A 15,762-nucleotide genomic window follows, 5' to 3' on the forward strand; every position below is an offset into this window, starting at 1 on the left:
TTTGGGGGGGCTGTGCTGACAGAGGTGGGGGTGGGAGAGGGAGGCCGGGGCACGAATGAGGCGGACGGGGCGAGGACGGCGTCCGGGGCGGGAAGGTCTCGGGGGACCCAGCAAGAGGGGTGGGAGGGGGAGACGCGGGCCCCCGGGGAGGCTGGCGCAGGAAGGGGCTCGGGCCGAGCTTCTCCCTCCAAAATAAGACCCGAGTTGGGGGGAAAGGAGTTGGAGATGAGCACCCCGGCCTGCGAGCGGTCCTTTCCCCAACCCGGATCACCGGCGTCCCGTTAAAAAGAAAAGTAAAAAAAAAAACCCACCCAGAAAACGAACCCGGCCCCCGCTCACGGATGGTGGGCGCGAAGCCCCCCACTCGCCGGGACCGGGGTGGGAGGTGAGGTGAGGGCAAGGAGCAGGTCTCGCCCGGGGTGGTCTTAATACCCTGCGGAGAAACGGAAGCGGCAAGGGACCCCCCACCGCGCACCTGGAAATACAAAGCGTCCTGTGCTCCCAACCCGGCCCGTGGCTGGGAGGGTTGTCGGGGGGTCTGTGTGGGGGGGAGGGCCCTGCCTCCGGGCGAGCCCTGATCCGACCGGGGTGGGCCGGCTTGGAGGCCCCAGTAGCTCGAGCGGGTCCGGAGGGAAATGCAAACCAGGCCGGCCCAGAGGGCGGGCAAGGTGACTCCGGATTTCTGGCCTTCGCAGGGTGTGGGCGCCTGTCACCATGTGTGGCCGTCAGGGTGTATGTGTGCCACTATGTGACAGCATCTATATTTGTCACAGGAAGCCCGAGAAGTAGCGCCCGCTTAACGGAAAGAGCCCGGGCCTGCGGGTCGGAGGGGCTCGCCCCGGCTCTGCCACTGGTCTTCCGTGACCTTGGGCAAGCCGCTCCTCCGCGCCTCGGTTTCCTCATCTCTAAAACGGGGACTCGATGCCTGTTTCTCCCTCCTACTTGGACCGTGAGCCCCACTCCCAGATACCGCCGTTATTACGGAGGGTGTGCCCGTCACTTGTGTGTGTTTGTGAGCGTTGGGGACTGCGTGAGTGTGCGTCGGAGCAGAAAACGGGCCGCTCGGGACAAAAGCTGACCGGCCCCTCGCACCCGCCGAGCTCCGGGAGGACAGGGAGGTTCGGGTGTCAGCCCCGGGCCAGACCGGGGCGGGGAGGAGGGGGTGACTCGGTGGAGCCGGGGCGAGTGGGGTGCGGACATGCTATTTACAGACTGCATTTCTGTAGAGGAAAAACTACGCTTTTCAAGTAACACTCAAGTGGAGTCATCCTCCAGGGAGAGGAGTTAGAAACCCGGATCCAAAACGGTTGAACGTGATACAGGAGCCCGTCGCCGGCCTGGGCCCCGGCTGCTCCCCGTCAGCCCGCTCTGGAGGGACGCCGCCGTGGGCAGGGGAGCGGTCGGCGGGGTGGCCAGAGGGGGCTGACGGAGGAGGGTTTTTTTGCATTTCAGAAAACAGTCCCTAGCCTCCGGAGGGCAGGGAAGGGCCCGGGGCCCGGGGCCCAGGCAAGGCCAGAGGGGCAGGGAGCTAGCTATGGCTGTGGGGCCGGGGCCGGAGGCCGGGGCTAGACCTAGGAGCAGGGCAGGTGCTGTTTCAGGATCTGTCTGGTCTGAGGGGCTATCCTGTCCGGGAACCGCACTTTGAACTCGACAATGAGGTCGCCGCGCTGGGTGGGAACCTTGGGGAAGGGCAGCCCCTCGCCCCGAAGTCTCTTCACGGTGCCCGGCTTGATGACGTCGTTGCAGGGCAGCGGGATGACGCGGCCGTCGATGGTGGGAATGTTCACCGTGCAGCCACACAGAGCCTGGGGGACAGCGGAGACGGGGGTCACGAGGGACGTCCGGAAGAAGAGGGGGACTCGGGGTGGGGGGCGGAAAGGGGACTCGCTCCTCCGCCCCTGTTGCCAGGAGCACCCGAGGCCCCGACCCTGTCGCTGGAGGGAGATGGGGAAGGAGAGCCGGGGCTCCCCAAACCCAGGGTTTCTGGGCCCCAGGCCGGGAGTCGGGGCCCGGGAACGGTTCGGATGAAGCCGGGGCACCCGGGCACCCGGTCCGGCTAGGGGATGCCAGCCAGTCTCTGGCGGCTCAGTTGGGTGGCCGAGTGGACAGCTGAGACCCGACGGTACCCGGGGTGGGAGCCGGCACCCTGAAGCGCCTCCGGACGGAGAGCGCGGGCAGGGAAGAGGGACGTCGGACAAGTGGCGGGGACGGGACGCTGGGACCGGGCGGCGGGAGCCGGGGCAGGGACCCCCCAAGGGGGGGAGGTCAAAGCTGGGGGGGAAGGGGGAAGAAAGAGGAGACGGCGCTAAGGAACAAAATTCCCCAGCCTAGCGTTCACGGTTCCGCCGTCCCCAGGCCCCCGAGGGCGGGCCGGTCGGGCTATGGGTGGCAGGTGGGCTGTCGGGTTGCCTCCCCCGCCCCCCGAGGCCCCGGGCCTTCTTCCTGTCGTAGAGCCTCCCTCGCCCGCCCGGGTCTGCGGCCGGGGGCTGACCTGGCGCCCGGTGGCGGGGGGGGGGGGGGGCCTCCGAGGCCGGGGATTCCCGACTCCCACGCGTCCCCCGGACTGGCCGGTCGGGTTCCCCGCCCGCGGGGCCTCACCTCCTTGAGGCTGATCATGGCGCTGTAGATCACGTTGGTGCCGTCCCGCCGAAAGTGGGCGTGGGGCTTGTCCTTGAGCACGAAGACGATGTCGGCCGGGATGTTGTCGGGCGTGGCGTCCCCCTCCTTGGGGAAGGTGATCTTGGTTCCCTCCTTCCAGCCGCGTTTGATGACGATGTTGAGGATCTTGTCCTCGGTGCGCACCGTGCGGCCGTCGGGGTTGAGCCTCCGGCGGGTGATCTTCATGCGCTTGGTGGAGCCGTGGTAGATCTCCTCCAGCGACACGCGCAGCTCGTGCACCACGGGCGGGTCCTGCACCTTGCGCCGCGGCGGGATCGACTCCTGGTGCCGCCGGTGCACCCCGTTCAGCCCGTTGAAGCCGAAGCGGCTGAAGGCGCCGAAGGGGTCGTCGTCGTCCTCCACGTCCATGTCGTCCGGGTCGAGGCCGTTGAAGGCCCGGGAGGATCGGCTGCTGGCGAAGAAGATGTCGAAGGGGTTGGAGCCCCCGAAGAAGGAGGCGAAGGTGGCGTGGGGGTCGCCGTGGAAGGTGTAGTGGAAGGTGCTGCCTGAGCCTCCGGACGACCCGCCGCCGGTCTTCAGGCCTGCGGGGGGGACGGGGGCAGACGTGAGAGTCTCGGCCGGAGCGGCCCGCCCACCCCCAGGGTCCCTCGCCCCACTCCCGGCCCTCCCGAGTCGCAGCCCCCGGCCCGGCCGGGATCACCCGCGGGGGGTTGGAGCCGGCGGTCGAAGCCCGGGAGAAAGAGGGGAGGCGAGGGACCAGGAGCCACGAGAGGCCCGGGCGGCGGGAGGGGAGGGAGGGCAAACCGCAGTCTCCGCGCACCCAGCCTCGCCCCTTCCCCCGGACCAGTCGAGGGCCCGAGCTCAGGGCCGGGGGTTTGGTCGGCCTGGGCTTGGGTCCAAGGGGTCAGGGGACGACTCGAGCCCCTCGGGTGGCTCGGCAGAGAGTCGGAGGAGGAGGAGGAGGAGGAGGCGGTGTTTCTGTCGAGAAGAGTTCCAAAAGGCCCGGTTGCCAAATTGGCTCCCGCAGCCCCACGCTGAGCGGAGCGGGCTGGGAACTGCTGCTCAAATGTCACAATCTGGGGAAGAAGGGGAAGGGAGCGGGGAAGGGAAGAGGAGAGCCCGGCCAGACCCTGACGCGGGAACCCCGGTACGGCCTGGGAGAAGCGGCGGGGCGACCCCCTGGGCACCCCGAGGGGCCCGGGTGGGCACTGGGGGAACAGCCTGAACCCGGCGGCCAGGCGACAAGATTGTGTCTGAGTGACCAGCCCCACGATGGGGCCACGGGAGAGGCCAGAAGCCGTGGCCAAAAGTCTTCCCGGCCTCCCCGGGGGCCGCTCTGGGAGGCCGGTGCGGAAGCAACTCCTAGGCCGTCGGCGGCCCCATCTTTCCGAGGCCTCGGCGAGCTCGGGGCCCAGGACCGCTCCCGTGGCCCAGAAAGGGGATGGGGAGGAAAGGAGAAGAGTGGGGGAGGCGCAGAGGGAGCCCAAAATAGCGCCCAGGAGAGCTTAGCGCATCATTCACAAAGGCCAGAGCTGGGCCTTGACTGAGGTTTTCCGGGCTAGAGCCAGGCCAGTCCCCTGGAAAGGTCCTGTCACTGGCCGATCCCAGCCCTGGGGAGAATACGATCAAAGATCAAAGTAGGACGATGGGTCCCTGTACTGCTGGTTTGCTCCGCCACCGGCGACCCGGAGGGCAGGGGGTCAGCTGGGCCGCGCTGGGCCATGCCCTGGTATTCTGAAGACCCTAAACTGGAGGCAAGGGTGGGGAGGGAGAGGCCCCAGGCCCCAAGACTCTTTCCCCACCAGAGTCAGACCTTCGGGACACTGAGGTGGGTGGCGGGGACGGTCACCTGGCCCGGCGGCTACCGAGTCTGGGAGAGGCGGGGAGGCTGCCATGGTGGCAGACCCCAGCCCTCCGGGCTTCCCGAGGCCCCTTTGGGCCAGCGCGGGAGGCGGCGTGGAGAGGTAGACATTGGATAGCCCTGGAGCTGGCTCCTCGTCTTAATATAGAGCTAGGTGCTGCTCGTTAACCAGCTCACTCCCACCCACGCCACTCAATTATTAGGATACTTGTTAAGCGCTCACTCTACGCCAGGCACTGTACTTGGTAGATACAAGATAATCCGGTTGGACACAGTCCCTGTCCCGCAGGGGGCTCGCGGTCTCATCCCTATGTTACAGATGAGGTCACTGAGGCCCAGAGAAGTGACTTGTCCAGGGTCACACAGCAGACAAGTGGTGGGGCCGGGACTCGAACCCATGACCTCCTGACACCCAGGCCCGGGGCGCTGCTTCTCACTTGCAGGGAGGGGGTCGCCAGCTCCGAGGGCCAGGCTGCAGCTTTACCTGGGCCTTTATGGCTGGCTTAGATGATTGACTCCCTCCTCCCGCTCCGGGGAGAGGCCCCGGCGGGCCATGACCGCTTCCACCTCCGTCGACACGACCCTCCACCCTTCCAGGGCCATCGGGGGCCATCCCCGGCCACGCTGCCTCGGTCTCCCCGTTGTTTTACCAGCTGAGCGGCCGGCTGGGCCAACTAGCGGGAGTCCTGCTTCGCAGGGAGCTCATCCTGATGTTTGCCTTCCATAGGGCCTGAGGGCAAATCCTACACCCCCACATTTCCTGCCCTTCATTCCCCTCAAGCCAATCTCCTAATCACCCCTTCCTCCAATCCAATATGTGCACATGGGCTCCCTCCCTCTCATTCATGCATTCAATCGTATTTATTGAGCGCTTACTGTGTGCAGAGCACTGTACTAAGCACTCATACACACATGCGCGTAATCCCAGATCTGCCACTTGCCTGCTGTGTGACCCTGGGCAAGCCACCTCGTTTCTCTGTGCCTCAGTTACCTCATCTGGAAAATGGGGATCGAGACTGTGAGCCCCACGTGGGACAGGGGCCGTGTCCAATGCGATTTGCTTGTCGCCACTCTGAAAACGATGGCATTTGTTAAGTGTTTTCTAAGCGTCAGGCACTTAGTGTTAGGGTGCTGGAGTGGCTTAATGGAAGAAGCCCAGACTTGGGAGTCAGAGTCACTTATCAGTTGTGTGACTTTGGGCAAGTCACTTCACTTCTCTGGGCCTCACTTCCCTCATCTGTAAAATGGGGATTAAGACTGTGAGCCCCACGTGGGACAACCTAATTTCTTCAGTTAGCTCATCTGTAAAATGGGGATGAAGACTGTGAACCCCACGTGGGACAACCTGATTACCTTGTATCTACCCCAGCGCTTAGAACAGTGCTTGGCACATAATAATAATAATAATGGCATTTGTTAAGCACTTACTATGTGCAAAGCACTGTTCTAAGCGCTAGGGAGGTTACAAGGTGATCAGGTTGTCCCACGGGGGGGTCAAAGTCTAATAATGATAATAATGATAATTGTGGCGCTTAAGAGCTTACTACGGGCCAGGGACTGTACTAAGCACTGGGATGGATACAAGCCAATTGGATTGGACGCAGTCTCCATCCCCATTTTACAGATGAGGGAACTGAGGCCCAGAGAAGTGAATAAGAAGAAGAAGAATGATGGCATTTGTTAAGCGTTTACTATGTGCCAAGCACTTTTCTAAGCGCTGGGGTGGATAGAATAATAATGATAATAATAATAATAATAATGGCATTTGTTAAGCGCTTACTATGTGCAAAGCACTGTTCAAAGCGCTGGGGAGGTTACAAGGCACATGGTAAGCGCTTAACAAATACCATCATCATCAGAGCAGCGGAGCCAATGAAAAGAGTCCGGGATCGGGAGACAAGAGACTGGCGTTCGAGTCCCACCTGTGCTACTGGCCTACAGGGTGACCTTGGCCAAGTCACTGAGCCACCGAGCCCCTCTGGGCCTCAGTCACCTCATCTCAAAAATGGAGATAAGACAGGCTGGGGGACAGGGGCGGTGTCGGATCTCCTAACCTAGCGCAGAGTGAGCGCTGAATAAATGCCATAATGCTGAGCATTCCCCACCATCCTGTTCAGGCCATCCAGCAGAGAAGCAGCTGGCTAGAGCCCGGGCCTGCGAGTCAGAAGGTCATGGGTTCTAATCGCGGCTCCGCCGCTTGTCCGCTGTGTGACCCTGGGCGAGTCACTTCACTCCTCTGGCCCTGAGTTACCTCCTCTGTAAAATGGGGATTGAGACTGTGAGTCCCACGTGGGACGGGGACCGCGCCCGACCCGATTTATCTGTAGCCACCCCGGCGCTTAGTGCAGCGCCCGGCACATAGCAAGCGCTTAAACACCACAATCGCTACCACTATTATTATTATTATTATCGGCCTCCTCACCGATTTGTAATTGATGGATTTATTGTTCCTATCGACTCTCTGGCCCTATCGACCTTGGTCCGCCTGTAGGCAGTCGATTAGACCGAGAGCCCGGTGGGATCGGGTACCACATACATCCTCTTTGTTCCGTAGGTTTAGGCGGGCTCGGGCGGCGCCGGGGACACGGCGGATGCCCGGTCCACACCGTCCTCGGGCGGGTTGCCGGCCGGAAGGCAACGCCGTGCCCTGCCCGTTCCCTGGCAGGACAAAGCTATCACTTGACCCCGGCGAGTTCGAGTTGCTGCCCCAGATAAATTGGGCACACCTGCTTGTTAAATCTTCCCCCGAGCACATCTTGCCGGCTGAGCAATCTGTTTATACAAGCCCTTCTGCTCTTTAAACGCTAAACTCCTAGGCTGATTAATGCAAATGCTATTCAGAGCCGCCCGTCCCCCCCGTCAGCGGCCAATCGGGCGGTGGCGTCTCCCGGCTTGGACTAATAAGGCCGGCGAGGTGGCCGCCGCCGACCCGCTCTCCCCCTCCTGTCAGCAGGCCCCGGCAAGGAGTCAGTTATCCAGGGAGAGGCCATGACTTAAATTGGGAAAGTCACCGGCTGAGGGCAGCTTGGCTTGAAGAGGAGAAGAGGGTGGGGGGGCCGGGGGAGGTCACCTGGGGCCGAGGGGAAGGAGAACAGTAGCCGGAGCCCTCGGAGGAGGAAAGGGCCTGAGCCGAGTGAAGCGGGGTGGCCGCCTCCTCTCCCCCGCCCCGTGTCTCCCGGCCACGGACCCGCCGGGCCGGAGGTGGAGAGGGGAGCACGGGGGGCCGCGTCGGGATGGGCTTCGGATCAGCCCCACCTCTCCCTGGCCTCGAGCCTCCCCCGCCCCGCTTCTCCTACCCCATCCCCGCGGGGCGGCTCGGCTCCTACGGAGCCAGGGAAGGGCGTCGAGGGGAAATGGCAGAGTAGCGGGTAGCCAGGCCGGGTCAGATCATCCGATGCAGGTTTCTGGACAAAAGGTTCCCCCTTTTAGACTGTGAGCCCACTGTTGGGTAGGGACTGTCTCTATATGTTGCCAATTTGTACATCCCAAGCGCTTAGTACAGTGCTCTGCACATCGTAAGCGCTCAATAAATACGATTGATGATGATGATGATGATGATGGACAGGTAGGGCTTTCTCCTGCCCGGGTCCCTCCCCCTCCGCCCCGGGTGCCCAGGGAAGAGGCGGGAGCTGGAGTGGGGGGCCCTTACCTTCTTCCCCGTACTGGTCGTACACTGCCCGCTTCTTGGCGTCGCCCAGCACGTCGTAGGCCTCGGCGATCTCCTTGAACTTCTCTTCAGCGCTGGGATCCTTGTTCTTGTCCGGGTGGTACTTCAGGGCCATCTTCCGATAGGCCTTCTTGATCTCGTCCTCGTTGGCCCCGGCCTGGATTCCCAAGATCTTGTAATAATCCTTCCCCATGACTGCCACGGGCACTCTGCTGGGCTCTTTGTTCCTGAAAGGAACGGGGAGAGTCCGTCTCGAACCCAGCCAGGTTGGGCGGTCCCTGACGACGGCCGGCCCCGCGCCCCGCTCCCACACCGGTTCGGTCCGCCTCTGGCATCCCGGCCGGCCGCCGGCGGCGGACCAGGGGGACCGGAGCACCGGTTCGGGTCCGATCCAGGGGGGTGGTGGGCGGGGGAGGCGGGAGTCTCCGTTCAGGACCCCGGTGCCTAGGCTGGGGGCTGAGGTGCCCTGCCCCGCGCTGATCCGTCAATGGTATTTATTTGTCATCATCTCCAGTGGTACTTATTGAGTGCTTACTCTGTGCCTGAGAAGGTACAACCCACAGCGTTGTAGACATATTCCCTGCCCACAGTGGGCTTACAGTCTAGAGGGGGAGACGGACAGCCCCAGTACTTAAGTGCAGTGGGACCGAGCGTGGGGTGGGACTATCAAGCGCTTCAAGGGTACGGAACGAAATGCGCAGAGGACGCAGATGGGAGGGGGAGTTGGGGAAAAGAGGGCTTAATCGGGGATATGGGATCTTGGAAGGTGGGGAGAACGGTGGTGTGGCGCATAAAGGCGGGAAGGGATTCCAGGACAGGGGGAGGATGCGGGAGAGATAGATGAGAGCAAGGCCCGGTGAGCGAGCTGGAGCGACAGACGCCAAGTGTCTGAGGTAGAAGAGGAGGGGACAAGCCAATCGAGTGCTTTACAACCCCAAGCAAGGAGTTTCTGTTTGAGGCAGAGGCGGACGGGCGACCACCGGAGATTCTCGAGGACCGGGGAGACGTGGACCGGATGGTCGTTTGGGAAAATGATCCGGGCAGCAGAGTGGAGTACGGACTGGAGTGGGGAGAGACAGGAGGCAGGGAGGTCAGCCAGGAGGCGGGCGGGAGAGGATAAGGTACGCAGGTGAGCCTAGCAGCCGTTTGGATGGAGAGGAAAGGGTGGATTTTGGCGACGTTGCGAAGGTAGAACCGCCGGGATTCGGTGACAGATTGAACATGTGGGTCGCACGACAGAGCGCCACGCTGAAAGAGGCTTTGTTCGGCACGGTTCGATGCCTTTCGATACAGTTCCTGCTGCAGTCCAGCCACGGCTGGGCCTGGCACGCAAGCTGAGCGGAGCTCAAAGGATTCATTTGTTGGGCTCAGCACACGCGGAGGCAAGGGAAGCCCTCGATCGCCCGTGCGTGGGTCCAAGCAGCAGAGCCGGGTGAGGCCCGACCCGAGCCTCTGCCAAGTTTCCGCCCCTCAGGAGCCTGTCCAGAGGCCCCCGGGGTCACGCCTGCCTCCGTCACGTCTCCCGGAGGAGCCAGCGTGGCCTAGCGGCTAGAGCCTGGGCCCGGCGGTCAGAAGGACCTGGGTTCTAATTCCGGCTCAGCCGCTTGTCTGCTGCGTGACCTCAGACGAGTCCCTTCGCCGCTCTGAGCCTCAGTCCGCTCATCTGCAAAACGGGTTTGAAGACCGTGAGCCCCGCGTGGGACGGGGACCGGGTCCAACCTGATTTGCTCAGATCCGCCCCGGCGCCTGGTCCAGCGCCTGGAGCATAGTAAGCGCGTAACGCCTTCCACAGTCGTCACCATCGTCATCGCCTCCTTCTCCCCCGACACCAATCCTTGAGGGGCGGGGGCTGCTCCGCTCGGGGCGGGGGAGTTTGCGGGGGGCGACTGCTCACTTCGCGATAGATAGTCGAGCGTGGGAGCGTGTTTACCGACAACCAGGGCGGGGATGCCGGCCAGGGAAGGGAGAGGCGGGCCACGCGTCTTTCCGGCACAACCCAGATTGAGTTCCGACCCACCCCCCATGGGCGTGGGCAACCTTTTCCCGGCTACCTGGACCGGCCCAAACCCAACCTCTGCCTGACAGCCTCTTCCTGGCACCCAGGGCCGGCGTCAGACAGCAGGCCACTACGGGTGGGTCACTTGGGTCCGTGGCCCGGCTTCGGGGTGGCGGGGCAGGGGTCGTCAGTTCCCAGGGTTCAGGGTCCAAACGGCTGCCCTCCCCGCACCCCAGAATGAACCCGGGACCCCTCGGTCTCGCCCAGTTGGCACGTTGGACGTTTCCCTCGACTCTCGGTCCCTTCGGGCTTGGGTGCCCCCTGGGCACCGTCCACTCTGCCGCCCCAGAAATGCAGAGCGGCTAGGCTGGCGTCCGGGAAGGGCGGAGGCTGGGGATGGGACCTGGGGCGGAGTATTCCTTTCTGGACCACCTTGGCAGGAGTTACACAACAGAAGCGGCGTGGCCTAATGGAAAGACCCCAGACCTGGGTTCTAATCCCAGCTCTGTTCACCTGCTGCTGGGTGACCTCGGGCAGATCACTTAAGTTTCTCTGTGCCTCCGTTCCCTCATCTGTAACATGGGGATTAAATACCCGCCCCCCACTACTTGGACTGTGAGTCCCATGTGAGACAAGGACGGTGTCCGACCTAATTAGCTTGTGTCTAGCCCAGCGCTTAGTACAGTGCTTGGCACGCGGTGAGCACTTAACACATCACGAGATACAAAGGCCCCTTGCTGCTCAGCCCCTAATACCCAGCTAGGGACCCAGAGAGACACATAAAGGCACCATTGACCTCCCTCTGACTCCACTGAGTCCTTGCAGGGAGCAAGTCCAAAAAAAAATCTCCATCAGGTCACTGGGATTCAGTGGGGGCGGTCAGGGAGGAAGGCAGGTGAGAGGAGGGGAAGGAGAGGCAGGGCCCTGGGAGCCCGCTGACCCTTGAGGGTTCTCCCGGGGTTCTCCTGCATTCCGGGACCGGATTCCCATCTCCTTCCCAGGGTCCCACACCCAGGCACGCCCACACCGATGCTGCCCCTACTTCTAATCTCACCCCAAGCCCAACGTGCCAATCCCAGAACTTCCTTCAAGGGGAGGATGATTCAGAGGCCCCAGGAAGAAGAATCACAGGAATCTTAGGAAAGCGGAGGAAGAAGGGGTGGGGAATTCCTTCCCGGCCCCCTCCCCTGCAACACCCCACCCCCACCCCGACCCAGGCCAGCTGTTCAGCATTAAACCATTTCCCCAAATACACCCGATCTGCCAGCCTGAGGTCTCTGAGCAGCTGCAACTCTCGGTCCTCCTCTTCCAACCCAGGCCCTGGCCCCCAGCCAAACCTGTCTCGGGAGGAATCCCGGTCTTGACAGAGCCCCCAACGCTGCCCGGCCTCCACAGAGGAACCTGCAGGGCCCGGGAGGTCAAGTTCCCTCCCACAGTTGCCCAAAGCAGGACCATCATTGGGTGGGGGGAGAATTTGTATGTATGTATGTATGGGTGTGTGTGTATGTCTAGGGTGCTGAGCCAAGAAAGCTTCTTGTGGCCGTAAGCCAAGGGGCCAGTGAGAAGGGCAGCTCTGTTTGTCACTGTCACGGCCCAAGGCCCTTCTCGGCATGGGGAAAGTCAGGTTCTTTCTGGAAACGTCCCGGGCAGCAGCGGCCTCCTAACCTCTGCAGCCTTGCTGCGCGGGCGATGAGGGACCGTGGGGGTCATGCTAGAATTCAGGGCCGGGGGCCCCCACCCCGCAGGGAACCATCCCAAACGGAAGGCTGGAGAGATTTCGGTTTTGCGTAGAGAAGCTCAGCTGGGCCATCGGGGTGACTGAAGCTTGGACCGGGCTACGGGGAGGGTGTGGAGTCTTTGGGGGGGAGAACGGAGACCTCTGGGCGTTCACCCGCTCGGAGGCCAGGGGCTGGACCGGTTGAACTCTCCCTGACCGGATTCCCAGCTTGGCACAGGCCCAGTAAGGGGGAGATGCGGGTGGGGGGCACGGCCCCGACCCGGCCCTGGCCGTCTAAAGGGTTGGCACTCCTGATCCACAGCGTTTCCGGCCCCCCAAGAGCGGGCTCCCCGCCCGAAGCCTCCGGCTGGCGGCATCCGAGGGTTCCTGGCAAGGACGGAACGGCTTGCGGCACTTGCCCACACAGTGACGGCACTGCCAGCGCCTGACTCATGCCTCAGGGATACCTCTGGTACGAACAACTTCTATATAAAACCCCTTGCCCTCGGCCCCTCCGGCACGTCAGTCCGGGGGCGGCGGGGGCGGGGGCGGGGCGGGCCCGGCACCCCCGCACCGCGCCAGCCGCACGCTCCTCCTGGAAGCTCCCGGAGGCTCCGTCTGAATCACTTGTCTTGGGGAGCGGGGGCGGCGGCGGCGGAGGAGAGAGAACCCCGAAGGGTCGGGAGCCATTTTCGGAAACAGTAGAACCCGTCGTCCGTGCTCGGGGAGATTTCCCACCCAGAGATGGTCTCAGGGAGGGATGAACGCGCCATGGGGTCGCCTCTGCCCCTGGGCACCCTGGTTGGGCTTCAGATGCTTTTCCTCCGACAGGGCCTCTGATCTGGCCCTTCTCGGGACTACAGGGGGAGGTGGGCGAGGGACGGGAGACGGAATGGAAACCATCCTGCTGTTGCCGGGCGAGTGGCGGCAGAAAGGCACCCGGGAGGCCACCTCCTTTCCTTCCCGAGGCTGTCCCCGTGTCACCCCGTCTCCCGAGCCGGCCTCCCCAGCACGCCGCCGGCGCGGCCGCCTGGATCCCCGGATCCAGGAGTGGGCGGGAAGCGTGCTCGGCTCTGCCCTTCACCCCGCGTGGCTCACCTGACCTCGCCGGGGCCGGACGGCCGGGAAGGTTGGGCCCCGAGCCCGGCCTTGCCCCCGGCCCTCCTCCCGGGGCCCTCTCCCTCCGGCCACACCAACTCGGTCCCGGGCGGCAGAGGATGAGATGTGATGGACGGTGGGATGGACGACGGTGGGGAATGGATGAGATGAGCGGACGTGGGATGGGGGCGGAGATGAACCGGGTCCGATCCCCACTGGGGTTGGAGAGAAGGAGCCGCGAGGCAGAAACACTTACCGAAACTTTACAAACACATTCAGCGTCCACGCGCTCATTTTTAAGGGCTCCAGCTTAATTTTAAACATTAAACTGGCCAAGAAATCTTCGCCCCAGAACCGCGGGAAGCCCCGGACACGGGCTCGGGCCTGGAGCGTGGGTGCCGTTTGGGTCGGGCAGGAGAGGGTGGTCTCCTTAGACGTGACCGAGCGGCTGGAGGGGCTGCCTCTGCCAGCCGCCATCGCCCCGTGCCAGTCGGTGCCCGCCGGCTAGCCTGGTCCCCCAGGGCCGAGCCAACTGGGGCTCACTGTTGGGCTGAGGTGACCCGGCCCGGGAGGCTGGGGCGAGTGGCGCCTGTGGGAAGCCCGGGTGCCACCCTTAAAGCCAGGGGTGGGTGGGGTGGCACCGGAGAGAAGGGGCCGCCTCTGCCCCTTTGTGTGGGCTGAATACTTCTCGTTCGGGAGATCCAAGAAACTGCTCAATGAAGTCATTTGACGCGTTGGAGCTCCCTCCTCCTCCTCCTCCTCTTCTCCACCAATTCTAATTGCTCTCTGGGTGGGGGGCAGCCACGCATCGCTCCTCCCCGCTGCCCACCCACCCAACCCATCCGGGGGCTGCTTCCTTTCGGGGCCTGGGCATCGGGCCCCCACTGGCCGGGCCTTGGGGTTACTCCTCCGCCTCCGCCCCCGGGGGTTACTGCCCCTGCCCCGGGCCCTCCCCATCCTCAGCCCCCGGAACTGGCAGCTGTGCCCCCCGCCGGAGGACGCCCCGACCCGAGCTTGGCACCGGCCCTGGGCCTCCATCCCCGACCCTGGCAGACACCGATCCTCGACCCCGGCCTCTTACAATCCCCAGGCCCCCCTCCACCACGAAACCCCGATCTCGGCCTCTCGACCCCGCCATCTAGGCCCCCCCCAATCTCTGTCCCCAACTCCCCCATCTGCCCCCCACCTCCCCCATCTCTAACCCCCAGCTCCCTCATCTCCATCCCCAGCTCCCCTCCATCTCTGTCCCCCTGCTCTCCCATCTCTATCCCCCCACCTCCCCCATATCTCTCTCCCCATCTCTGACCCTCAGCTCCTCCATCTCTCTTCCCCCGGCTCCCCCGCTCTCGGTCCCCCAAGCTCCCCCATCTCTGTCCCCCAGCTCCTCCATCTGTCTTCCCTGGCTCCCCCGATCTCTGTCCCCCAGCTCCCCCCCCATCTCTATCCCCCTACTCCCCCCATTTCTGTCTCCCAGTTCTCTCCCCTAGCTCCCCATCTCGGTCCCCCCAGGGCCCCCCATCTCTGTCCCCCAGCTTCTCCATCTGTCTTCCCTGGCTCCCCCCATCTCTATCCCCCTACTCCCCCAACTTTTCTCCCCCAGTTCTCTCCCCTAGCTCCCCATCTCTGTCCCCCAGGGCCCCCCATCTCTGTCCCCCAGCTCCTCCATCTGTCTTCCCCTATCTCTGTCCCCCCAACTCCCCCCATCTCTATCCCCCTACTCCCCCCATTTCTCTCCCCCAGTTCTCTCCCCTAGCTCCCCATCTCTGTCCCCCAGGGCCCCTATCTCTGTCCCCCAGCTCCTCCATCTGTCTTCCCCCATCTCCATCCCCCTACTCCCCCCATTTCTCTCCCCCAGTTCTCTCCCCTAGCTCCCCATCTCTGTCCCCCAGGGCCCCCCAGCTCTGTCCCCCAGCTCCTCCATCTGTCTTCCCCCATCTCTATCCCCCTACTCCCCCCACTTCTGTCCCCCAGTTCTCTCCCCTAACTCCCCATCTCTGTCCCCCAGCTCCTCCATCTGTCTTCCCCTATCTCTGTCCCCCAACTCCCCCCCATCTCTATCCCCCTACTCTCCCCACTTCTGTCCCCCAGTTCCCTCCCCTAGCTCCCCATCTCTGTCCCCCAGCTCCTCCATCTGTCTTCCCTATCTCTGTCCCCCCACTCCCCCCCCATCTCTATCCCCCTACTCCCCCCATTTCTCTCCCCTAGCTCCCCATCTCTATCCCCCAGCTCCCCATCTCTCTGTCCCCCAGGATCCCCCCATGACCTCCGCCGGCCCCCGGGGGCCCCGAGCGGTTCGGGACTCACCGGGTTTGGCGGTCGGTGGGTTGCCAGTGAGAGGGGCTCAGCGCTGGGACAAGAGTTGCCGGCCGGCCGGCAGGCAGGCAGGAGGCAGGCAGACAGCTGATGGAGCCGGGCCTCCCCGGGCCCGCCCCGCCCATTGGGCGGCGCGCCCGCCACTCACCCCGCCCCTCGCTTCCCATTGGCCGGCGCCGACAGAGGGGGCGGGGACGCGCGGCAGGCCCGCCCCCGATTGGCCGGCTCCGCCCCGTCAATCACCCGGGCGGGTCGCAAGCCCAACGCATCCCTGGCCTTCTAGACTGTAAACCCACTGTCGGGTGGGGACCGTCTCTCTAGGTTACCGACTTGTACTTCCTAAGCGCTTAGTACAGTGCCCTGCACGCCGTAAGCGCTCAATAAATGCGATTGATTGATCCCTGGAGAACCTTCTGGAAGCTGGTGGCTACGTCACGGGGCGCCCCCCCAGGACCGGAAGTTAGGCCGGCGGCCGCGCTGCACCCTGGGAA

The 15,762-nt window shown here is 63.8% G+C and overlaps 1 protein-coding gene across 3 annotated transcripts; it reads right to left on the reverse strand.

The window, feature by feature from the left end:
- Nucleotides 1-884: 884 nt before the first annotated feature.
- Nucleotides 885-15,345, reverse strand: DNAJB5 (DnaJ heat shock protein family (Hsp40) member B5). Of its 3 annotated transcripts, none has more exons than XM_038742486.1 (4): nucleotides 15,263-15,345; nucleotides 8,130-8,374; nucleotides 2,599-3,200; nucleotides 885-1,805 (listed from the first exon to the last, which is right to left on the reverse strand). In XM_038742486.1, exons 2-4 carry the CDS (start codon nucleotides 8,338-8,340, stop codon nucleotides 1,572-1,574), a joined length of 1,047 nt encoding a protein of 348 aa, XP_038598414.1. In that variant the 5' UTR covers nucleotides 8,341-8,374; nucleotides 15,263-15,345; the 3' UTR covers nucleotides 885-1,571. The 3 variants fall into 3 exon arrangements, with proteins under 3 accessions (XP_038598414.1, XP_038598412.1, XP_038598415.1); XM_038742484.1 differs by lacking the exon at nucleotides 15,263-15,345 and adding an exon at nucleotides 13,215-13,594; XM_038742487.1 differs by lacking the exon at nucleotides 15,263-15,345 and adding an exon at nucleotides 12,959-13,136.
- Nucleotides 15,346-15,762: the final 417 nt, after the last annotated feature.

The sequence above is a fragment of the Tachyglossus aculeatus genome, unplaced genomic scaffold (assembly GCF_015852505.1).
Source record: "Tachyglossus aculeatus isolate mTacAcu1 unplaced genomic scaffold, mTacAcu1.pri scaffold_12_arrow_ctg1, whole genome shotgun sequence".
NCBI lineage: Eukaryota > Metazoa > Chordata > Mammalia > Monotremata > Tachyglossidae > Tachyglossus > Tachyglossus aculeatus.